Source organism: Neolamprologus brichardi, chromosome 16 (genome assembly GCF_056152115.1).
Source record: "Neolamprologus brichardi isolate AB-2024 chromosome 16, ASM5615211v1, whole genome shotgun sequence".
Taxonomy (NCBI): Eukaryota; Metazoa; Chordata; class Actinopteri; order Cichliformes; family Cichlidae; genus Neolamprologus; species Neolamprologus brichardi.
In genome coordinates this window covers 20,733,725-20,745,053 of record NC_142119.1, presented here as the reverse complement: position 1 = coordinate 20,745,053, position 11,329 = coordinate 20,733,725, and the positions used below count along the sequence as shown (strand labels likewise).

At 39.4% G+C, this 11,329-nt stretch overlaps 1 protein-coding gene across 1 annotated transcript; it reads right to left on the bottom strand.

The window, feature by feature from the left end:
- Nucleotides 1-1,143: 1,143 nt before the first annotated feature.
- Nucleotides 1,144-10,484, bottom strand: LOC148098240 (uncharacterized). Its single transcript, XM_087830060.1, has 2 exons — nt 8,608-10,484; nt 1,144-1,196 (listed from the first exon to the last, which is right to left on the bottom strand). The coding sequence occupies exons 1-2, from the start codon at nt 10,412-10,414 to the stop codon at nt 1,144-1,146; spliced, it is 1,860 nt and encodes a 619-aa protein (XP_087686186.1). The 5' UTR covers nt 10,415-10,484.
- Nucleotides 10,485-11,329: the final 845 nt, after the last annotated feature.

The following is an 11,329-nucleotide window of genomic DNA, read 5'->3' as shown; positions in this document are numbered from 1 at the left end:
ACTAAGAAGTGCAATACACTCAAGCAAAAGTTGTAGTGCGGGCCATATTCGATTCTATTTATAAAATTACTTGCGGGCCAATTAAAAATGGATCGCGGGCCGCACTTGGCCCGCGGGCCGGAGTTTGGACACCCCTGCACTAGCAGTAGCACAGGAACAGAGCAGGAGGGAGAGAGAGAGAGAAAGAGAGCCAGGGACAACAACGTCACATTAAAAAGGTATAGTAATGATCCACAACTATTTTCAGTTGCGGATGATAAAGGATTCAGAAAGTTTATTCATGCAGGCCTATATGACAGAGAATGTGTATCTTATTTTATTTTTCATGTTTTAATTTATATTTAATTGTGTTGTGTTTTGCAGTGTTTTGTGTTGTTTCACTTTAAATTTGTTTAAAAGGAAAAAGCTGAAAATTTAAATAGTTTAAAGTTGAAATGAAAATAGCTGTTTTTGTGTATTATATGATTTATTTATTACATTTTATGTGGAGTAAATAAATACAATTATATTTACAGTGGCCCCTAGAGACAAAGCACGTACAAACTCCAAAACACCTACGAACTCCGAAGCACGTACAAACTCCGAAGCACGTACAAACTCCAAATCATGTGAAAACTCCAAAACACGTAAAAAATCCGAAGCACGTACAAAACACAACAGAAGTGCTACAGGATGCTAGGGGCAGTGTTGAGCTTTTGTTACCTAGTGGCTACACAAGCCAGGAAGTACCAACGACCAGATTTGGTGTTGTTGTGGTAACAGGTAAATGAACATTTTTAAAATTATTTGAATATATATGAGTACTTGTGTATAAATACACAAACAACACACATATGCTTTCAATTGTGTAATTCAAGTGATCTAGGTAGCTCTGTTTGGGAAGTTCAGTTAACACTAGCAACGTGCTTTGGAGTTTGTACGTGCTTTGGAGTTTGTACTGCTTTGTCTCTAGGGGCCACCGTATATATTTATATATAAACATATATAAATGAAACCAGGATTTTTTTTTTACATTAGTAATTCCTTTTGTGCATAATTTTATATTGTTGTTAATAATAAATTAATTAAAGCAACAAAAAAACCCGAAGAGCCAGTTGGGAGCCGAAAGAGCCGGTTCTCTAAAAAGAGCCGGAAATCCCATTGCTACTCCATACTTTGCTCAGACATAAGCGCTCTTTCAGACTCATTGAGTCTTCCTGCGAGAACAAAAAGAGAACAAAAATCACTCAAGAAATCTCATCCTCGTCACCAAGATTGTTGTGGAAAAATACACTGAGCATCGACCCAAACTGACTTTCTCAGGTTTATCGAAAGAAGCTTCAAACCTTTGCAAAGGGATCAACACAGCACAAACGGGGTTCGTACCAGCACTGACAAACAAGCAAAAATAATAACAGCTCCTCTATAGCCATACAGATACAGAATAAAGAAACTGTGAAAATGAAAGTGTTTTTGAATTTTATTTTCTGTAAATCATTTGATTTATTTAATAAATTAAATATTATATTTTAGAGGCCGTTCTAATCTGCTATTCCATGCTAGGCAAATTGACAGCAAATAAAACTAAGTACACTTTTAAAACTTTTTTTAAATTAATTTTTATTTGAATTCAATTCAATTTTATTTATATAGCGCCTAATCACAACAACAGTTGCCTCAAGGCGCTTTCTATTGTAAGGTAGACCCTACAATAGTACAGAACCCAACAATTATATGAGCCCCTATGAGCAAGCACTTTGGCGACAGTGGGAAGGAAAAACTCCCTTTTAACAGGAAGAAACCTCCAGCAGAACCAGGCTCAGGGAGGGGCGGCCATCTGCTGCGACCGGTTGGGGTGAGAAAAGGAAGACAGAATAAAGGACAGAAAAATGTTATAATGTAATGTGATGAAATTATTATCAACCAGGTGGTTCATGAGACAATTATTTTAAAGTAGTCTGGTTTTAACATTAACAATGAAGAATTATAATAAAAATGTAATGCATCTAGGCTACGTCCACATGTACCCAGGTATTTTTGAAAACGCAGCTTTTTAGATGCATGTGTCAGGTAAACTTTAACGTGCTCGTGAGAAAATCCTAGAGAAGAAATTAGGTCTCTTCAATGGGGCATTTCTTTTGAAACTTTTAACAATCATGTTGTCAATATTGTCTTGGCCATTAAGCATTAACTCCAGGACAGTGTTTGGATTTTTCCACTTTTGCCGGAGTTCATTGTATACTTTCACACTGACTTCTTCAGTGTTCTCTAAGGACATTTTAAGCTTTTGGGACAAAATTTTAGCCCAAATCCTGTGGGTAAACCTGTTCATAATGGCTTTATCTGCCCCTAGAGGCAATTTCCTTGGCGTATTTGCGTTGCTTATAGCGTGCAGAACCAAATCTTTAGTGAAGCTTTCAACAACTTTCATGTACTCTTCTCGGTTTTCAGATATAGTGAGTACTCTTTTTGGTAAAGCCAACAGGAGTTCTGTAAATGTTGGGACAGTAATGTCGTCAAGCCGTTCCCTCAGACATAAAATCAAATATTTCTCCTTGCAGTTATGTGCTTTGCAAAGGTTGGTGAAAATGTCCTTATTGATATTGGTCAGCCTTTTTGGAGATAGATCCAAATCTTTCTCGTCAATTTGAGGCCAGATTTTTTCAAGCAGACGATCGTTGATAAGAGTCGGAGTTGTGGCACCGTGTGATGTCGGGTGGGGTGCATGCATACCCATATGGAAACGATATATATAAATCTTATAAAGTTGTATCTGTCTTGTGTGAAACTTGTATGAAAAGCATACAAGAGTGAAAACAGATATAAGATCCCTTGAAAAATTATATACATGAAACTTGTATATTTTGGATACTTACTAAAACAATATATGACCATAATGAGAAAGTGGCCACCTTCATGAGTGAATCATATAAGCCTTATATGATTCACTATATGAAGTAGGCCACATCTTATGCAAGTCTTTTATAAGGTTTTTCTATTTCTTTTCCATATGGGTATACTTGAGCTTGTATGTATACTTTTTACCCTGTGTGGATAAGAGAAAATCTAAAACTAAATTCAAACTTCTGCACCCAATTCTTTCTTTTTAAAGTCATTAAAATGTATACTGTAAAGTTAGAGAAATCATTAAAAGCCCCAAATTACAATATAATATTCATATTCATTATAAGAGCCTCTAAACTTCTCACCACATCTATATGAAACTCCTGGCACTATTTTTGGTGATCCCAGCATCTGTTGACAAATTTGGAGCGGACGTCATAGTAATTTAACCTCAGTTATGGTTCATACTAGGTTTTGCAATATTATTTTATAATTTTACACATTTGACTTTCCTACATATTTCATTATTTTACTATCACTTACCACACTTTTATTATTATATTTTATTTTATCGAAACATTTCTTTGTGAGGGGATTTTGGTCCAACTGTAATTATTACAAAAGGACATCTTAGCTGTATAAACAACACACTGAACAACCAACAATGAAAAGAATAAAAATAAACTTTTGAACCTCTCAAGGCGCACCCTTGTAGTTTGATCAGGTGCTTGTCGGTTTACTTTTGTCTGAATGGCTGACACCCTTACCAAACGCTGAGTAAGTTTACATTTCTTAAACATACTTGCCCCTTAAAAACCCTCAATAAAATCTGAAATTCAAGTTTGTCTCACCTGCTCTCATCTCTGGATTCTTTAATAATTGAGATTTCAGCGGTGACTCTGTATGATCTCAGTTGCCACGCACTCGCCTTCTCCATACTTTGCTCTGACATAAGCGCTCTTTCAGACTCATTGAGTCTACCTGCAGGTTTCCCAGAATCAAAATGAAAGCAGAGAACAAAAATCACTCAAGAAATCCCATCCTCGTCACCAAGATTGTTGTGTAAAAATACATTGAGCATCAACCCAAACTGACTTTCTCAGATTTATCGAAAGAAACTTCAAACCTCTGCAAAGGGATCAACACAGCACAAACGGGGTTCGTACCAGCACTGACAAACAAGCAAAATAATATAGCTGCTTTATAGCCATACAGATATAGAATAAAGAAACTGTGAAAATGAAAGTGTTTTTGAATTTTATTTTCTGTAAATCATTTGATTTATTTAATACATTAAATATTATATTTTAGAGGCCGTTCTAATCTGATATTCCATTCTAGGCAAATTGACAGCAAATAAAACTAAGGACACTTTTAAAACTTTTTTTTTAAATTAATTTTTATTTGAATTCAATTCAATTTTATTTATATAGCGCCTAATCACAACAACAGTTGCCTCAAGGCGCTTTCTATTGTAAGGTAGACCCTACAATAGTACAGAACCCAACAATCATATGACCCCCTATGAGCAAGCACTTTGGCGACAGTGGGAAGGAAAAACTCCCTTTTAACAGGAAGAAACCTCCAGCAGAACCAGGCTCAGGGAGGGGCGGCCATCTGCTGCGACCGGTTGGGGTGAGAGAAGGAAGACAGAATAAAGGACAGAAAAATGTTATAATGTAATGTGATGAAATTATTATCAACCAGGTGGTTCATGAGACAATTATTTTAAAGTAGTCTGGTTTTAACATTAACAATGAAGAATTATAATAAAAATGTAATGCATCTTGCTCGCTCTGTCGTATAGTATCACTTCCTTTTCCTGCTCAAACACAGTGGTGTTTCTGAGTAGCTTATTTGCTTAGCAGTTTAATTAACAACTTTTAATACATTCTTTTTTCATAGTATAATCTTCACGTGCTTCATCCGAAGCACACTTTCTGTGTACTCACTACCTAATTTATAGCCAAAGTATCCACTCACTGTCTCTGTACTGTTTCGCTAGCTTAGCTCGTAGCCGACTCGCTAGCACCATGGCTACTTCACCTGTCCCTTCTGCACTTTCTTGCTCATTGTGTCAGATGTTTAGTTACTCCTCGGCCTCCTTTAGCAGTAATGATATCTGTAACAAATGTAGCATATTTGCAGCTCTGGAGGCCAGGATTACTGAACTGGAGACTCAGCTTCGCACCCTGCACTCACCCTTAGCTAGCCAGGCCCCTGTAGCTGGTGCAGCCGAAGATAGCGTAGGCCCCGCTAGCTGTTCCCCGGCAGATCCCAAGCAGCTGGGGAAAGACGGCTGGGTAACGGTGAGGAGGAAGCGTAGTCCTAAACAGAAGCCCCAGGTACACCACCAACCCGTTCATTTGTCTAACCGTTTTTCCCCACTCGGTGACACACCCGCTGGGGGTCAAACTCTGGTAATTGGTGATTTTGTTCTCAGACATGTGAAGCTAGAGACACCGGCAACCATAGTCAATTGTCTTCCAGGGGCCAGAGCAGGCGACATTGAAGGAAATTTAAAACTGCTGGCTAAGGGTAAACGTAAATTCAATAAAATCATAATTCACGTCGGCAGTAATGACACCCGGTTACGCCAATCGGAGGTCACTAAAATCAATATTGAATCGGTGTGCAACTTTGCCAAAACAATGTCGGACTCTGTAGTTTTCTCTGGTCCCCTCCCCAATCAGACCAGGAGTGACATGTTTAGCCGCATGTTCTCCTTAAATTGCTGGCTGTCTGAGTGGTGTCCCAGAAATGATGTGGGCTTCATAGATAATTGGCAAACCTTCTGGAGGAAACCTGGTCTTGTTAGGAGAGATGGCATCCATCCCACTTTGGATGGAGCAGCTCTCATTTCTAGAAATATCGACAAATTTATTAAACCCCTCAAAATATGACTATCCAGAGTTGGGACCAGGAAGCAGAGTTGCAGTCTTACACGCCTCTCTGCAGCTTCCCTCCTCCTGCTACCCCCCAAAAAACCCATCTCCATAGAGACTGTGTCCGCTTCCAAAAAGACAAAAAACAAACTAAAAACTAGCAACAAACAACTTAAACATTTACAAAGAAAGAACAATACAGTATCCACACCTGAACCAAAGAGTAAAACAGTGAAATGTGGATTATTAAATATTAGGTCTCTCTCCTCCAAGTCTCTGTTAGTACATGACTTAATAATTGATCAACAAATTGATTTACTCTGCCTTACAGAAACCTGGTTGCAGCAGGATGATTATGTTAGTTTAAATGAATCAACACCCCCGAGTCATTCTAACTACCAGAAATCTCGAAGCACAGGTCGAGGGGGCGGTGTGGCAGCAATTTTTCACACCAGTCTATTAATTAATGAAAGACCAAGACAGACTTTTAATTCATTTGAAAGCCTGATGCTTAACATTGTCCACCCCAGCTGTGAAACTCAGAAACCAGTCTTACTTGTTATCATCTATCGTCCACCTGGGCCTTACACAGAGTTTCTGTCTGATTTCTCAGACTTTATATCTAATTTAGTTCTGAGCTCAGATAAAATAATTATTGTGGGTGATTTTAACATCCATGTTGATGCTAAAAATGACAGCCTCAACATGGCATTTAATCTGTTGTTAGACTCAATTGGTTTCTCTCAAAATGTAAAAGAACCCACCCACCACTTTAATCACACTCTAGATCTTGTTTTAACATATGGCATAGAAACTGAACATTTAACAGTGTTTCCTGAAAACCCTCTCCTGTCTGATCATTTCTTGATAACATTTACATTTACAATAATTGATTACGCAGCAGTGGAGAGTGGACTTTATCAAAGTAGATGTCTTTCTGAAAGCGCTGTAACTAAGTTTAAGAATATAATCCAGCCACTGTTATTATCGTCAATGCCCTGTACCAACACAGAGCAGAGCAGCTATCTGAACGCTACCCCAACAGAGGTCGATTATCTTGTTAATAATTTCACCTCCTCACTACGTACGACTCTGGATACTGTAGCTCCGGTGAAAACTAAGGTCTCTAATCAGAAGTACCTGACCCCGTGGTATAATTCTCAAACACGTACCCTAAAGCAGATGACTCGTAATCTGGAGAGGAAATGGCGTGTCACAAATTTAGAGGATCATCATTTAGCCTGGAGAAATAGTTTGTTGCTTTATAAAAAAGCCCTCCGCAAAGCCAGAACAGCTTACTACTCATCACTGATTGAAGAAAATAAGAACAACCCCAGGTTTCTCTTCAGCACTGTAGCCAGGCTGACAAAAAGTCAGAGCTCTTTTGAGCCAACCATCCCTTTAACGTTAACTAGTGATGACTTCATGAACTTCTTCACAAATAAAATTTTTATCATTAGAGAAAAAATTACCAATAATCATCCCACAGATGTAATATTATCAACAGCTACTCTTAGTACCATTGATGTTAAGTTAGACTCTTTTTCTCCAATCGATCTTTCTGAGTTAACTTCAATAATTACTTCCTCCAAACCATCAACGTGTCTTTTAGACCCCATTCCTACAAAACTGCTCAAAGAAGTCCTGCCATTGATTAATTCTTCGATCTTATATATGATCAACCTATCTCTAATAATCGGCTATGTACCACAGGCCTTCAAGGTGGCTGCAGTTAAACCTTTACTCAAAAAGCCATCTCTAGACCCAGCAGTCTTAGCTAATTATAGGCCAATCTCCAACCTTCCTTTCATATCAAAAATCCTTGAAAGAGTAGTTGTCAAACAGCTAACAGATCATCTGCAGAGGAATGGTTTATTTGAAGAGTTTCAGTCAGGTTTCAGAGTTCATCACAGCACAGAAACAGCTTTAGTGAAGGTTACAAATGATCTTCTTATGGCCTCTGACAGTGGACTCATCTCTGTGCTTGTCCTTCTTGACCTTAGTGCAGCATTCGATACTGTTGACCATAATATCCTATTAGAGCGATTAGAACATGCTGTAGGTATTACAGGTATTGCACTGCAGTGGTTTGTATCATATCTATCTAATAGACTCCAATTTGTGCATGTAAATGGAGAGTCCTCTTCACACACTGAGGTTAATTATGGAGTTCCACAGGGTTCAGTGCTAGGACCAATTCTGTTTACATTATACATGCTTCCCCTAGGCAGCATCATTAGAAGACATAGCATACATTTTCACTGCTATGCAGATGACACCCAGCTCTATCTGTCCATGAAGCCAGATAACACACACCAATTAGTTAAACTGCAGGAATGTCTTAAAGACATAAAGACTTGGATGGCCACTAACTTTCTGCTTCTTAACTCAGATAAAACTGAGGTCATTGTACTCGGCGCTGAAAATCTTAGAAATATGGTATCTAACCAGATTCTTACTCTGGATGGCATTACCTTGGCCTCCAGTAACACTGTGAGGAACCTTGGAGTCATTTTTGACCAGGATATGTCCTTCAACGCACATATTAAACAAATATGTAAGACTGCGTTCTTCCATTTGCGCAACATCTCTAAAATTAGAAATATCCTGTCTCAGAGTGACGCTGAAAAACTAGTTCATGCATTTATTACTTCCAGGCTGGACTACTGCAATTCATTGTTATCAGGATGTCCAAAAAACTCACTGAAAAGCCTTCAGTTAATCCAAAATGCTGCAGCAAGAGTACTGACAGGGACTAGAAAGAGAGAGCATATTTCTCCTGTTTTGGCTTCCCTTCATTGGCTTCCTGTTAAATCCAGAATCGAATTCAAAATCCTGCTCCTCACATACAAGGTCTTAAATAATCAGGCCCCATCTTATCTTAATGACCTTGTAGTACCATATAACCCTATTAGAGCACTTCGCTCTAATAGGGTTAGAGTTTTCCTGTGGGTAAACCTGTTCATAATGGCTTTATCTGCCCCTAGAGGCAATTTCCTTGCCGTATTTGCGTTGCTTATAGCGTGCAGAACCAAATCTTTAGTGAAGCTTTCAACAACTTTCATGTACTCTTCTCGGTTTTCAGATATAGTGAGTACTCTTTTTGGCAAGGCCAACAGGAGTTCTGTAAATGTTGGGACAGTAATGTCGTCAAGCCGTTCCCTCAGACATAAAATCAAATATTTCTCCTTGCAGTTATGTGCTTTGCAAAGGTTGGTGAAAATGTCCTTGTTGATATTGGTCAGCCTTTTTGGAGATAGATCCAAATCTTTCTTGTCAATTTGAGGCCAGATTTTTTCAAGCAGACGATCACTGATGGAGTCCAGAGTTGAGCACCGTGTGATGTCCTTGTATTTAGACGAGGCTTTGCTTGTGGCCTCTGAAACTACCAACTGAAGAACTTTGTAAACACACATCTTTTCTTCAGACAGATAATCAGATGCCAGAGTGACGTCATAAGAACCAATATCAGAATCACCATTACCGACTGACACATGTATAGCTTTCTTTACAGGCTTTTCCAGGGGGCAAGCTTCTATGTTGTCCAAGTCTTTTGAGTAGTTTTTCTTCAAACAGCTTTTCTTCGGTTCTACTGTGGCTGCGGTTTGGGTTTGAGGAAGAAACATCTGGGACGACACAGACGCTTCTTCCTCAGATGACTCACAGCTGAAACCTATTAAAATATCTGGATATATGCAGGGTGGTGCAGGTACACGATCCAGTGTTAGAATTTCTCGATATTCACTATCATCTGTGGATGTTTCATCAAGACTGCTCTCCTCTGCAGTCAAATGCAGCTTGAGGTTTTCTGAGTCTGAAGAGTCCTCCAGTCCTGGAGTTTCTGTTTCTTCATTATCACCGTGGCCATCTACAGAAATTTCTTTCAGGATGCTGTCCTTTGCTCCTGTTTCTTCTGTTTTCTCATGGGACTCTGTGTGCACTGAGTGAAGAGAGAGCTCATTATTCTGCGTGGACACTGCATCTCCCTTCTCCACGGTTGTGTCCATTGCATCCACTAACATGGATGCAACGGCTGCAGTGAGGGTTTGAGGAGGAAACATCTGGGACGACACAGACGTTTCTTCCTCAGATGACTCACAGCTGAAACCTATTAAAATATCTGGATATATGCAGGGTGGTGCAGGTACACGATCCAGTGTTAGAATTTCTCGATATTCACTATCATCTGTGGATGTTTCATCAAGACTGCTCTCCTCTGCAGTCAAATGCAGCTTGAGGTTTTCTGAGTCTGAAGAGTCCTCCAGTCCTGGAGTTTCTGTTTCTTCATTATCACCGTGGCCATCTACAGAAATTTCTTTCAGGATGCTGTCCTTTGCTCCTGTTTCTTCTGTTTTCTCATGGGACTCTGTGTGCACTGAGTGAAGAGAGAGCTCATTATTCTGCGTGGACACTGCATCTTCCTTCTCCACGGTTGTGTCCATTGCATCCACTAACATGGAACAAAGTTTCAACATGTCTTTCAGCAAAGTGGAAGGCAGCTCAGTGTTGCAGTACTCTGGGTTGAACTGCAGAGATTGCCACTGTGGTACAATTGTACCAAAAAAGTGGTCACTTAAGGACTTCCATGTTTCCACTGAGGTGTTACTGTGTGGAGTTGTCATGTTTAAGTTTGTATTACTATTTCTCTGACTCTGAAATGTAGAAGTGGAAATAAATTGTTGGCTGGTTGGAGTTGTACTAGGCATGTGTGCTCTTTGTAAACTAAATGCATGGGATTCTGGACAGCCCCTGTATAAGGGTTTAAGCCCCGCCCACATGCGGCTGACGCCACTGTGACGTCATCCACTTTTCTTTGAAGTTGAACCTTCAAAGGTTTGGGGGCGGGGTTTAAGGTAATCTCTGACACAGCTGCATGACATTTAAATGGCATAAACTATTAATTTAAATTACCCATTGTAAATGTTGTTCTTAAAGCAGACTGGTTAATAATAATTTCACCACATGATATTTTCAAATTATTTTGTATTGTTGGTCTCTTATTTTGTATAAGTTGGTCTCAGCCGCTCTCCACTCTGGATTCTTTAATAATTGAGATTTCAGCGGTGACTCTGTGTGATCTCAGTTGCCATGCACTCGCCGTCTCCATACTAGTGATGTGTCGGTCGCGAATCTTAGAGCCGACTCTTTGAAGTGAACGATGCGAGGAGCCGTTGGGTTTTTTTCTTTCTCTCACCCTCTAGCTGTATCCCAATTCAGGGTCTGCAGCCTTAAAGGCCACATTTTAAGGCCGATTACGTCACAGCGACGCGACGAAGGCTGTCCCAATTCAAAGGCTGCTCGAAATGCGGCCCTCAAATGCGTCCTTCATTTTCCTGAATTTTAAGGATGTGGCGGTGTAGACTTCATGGCCCAACATATTCCAGACTTCATAGCGCGGCGGTGGGTGTGGATAATTTTGCCGAAGAAAACGGTGGAAGCGGAGCGGCCAAAGAGTAAACTTTTAAAAGTAAGTACTGAATATTATGTCACTTATTTATGTGCAAATGTTTAATAATGAAGAACATTAAAACGTTACTGTTGGCCACATGTCGGTAAAGTTATGTGACATTAGCGCTGTTTGTACTTTCAGCGTTAACTTGGTTTTAAAGCCTTTACTTTAA

Excerpts from the sequence above, each read along its gene's own strand:
- LOC148098240 (XM_087830060.1), bottom strand. The coding sequence starts at position 10,414 with ATGCCTAGTACAACTCCAACCAGCCAACAATTTATTTCCACTTCTACA. Across the intron at positions 1,197-8,607 it reads TGCTCTAATAGGGTTATATG|GAAGACTCAATGAGTCTGAA; the intron begins GTACTACAAGGT and ends TTGTTCTCGCAG.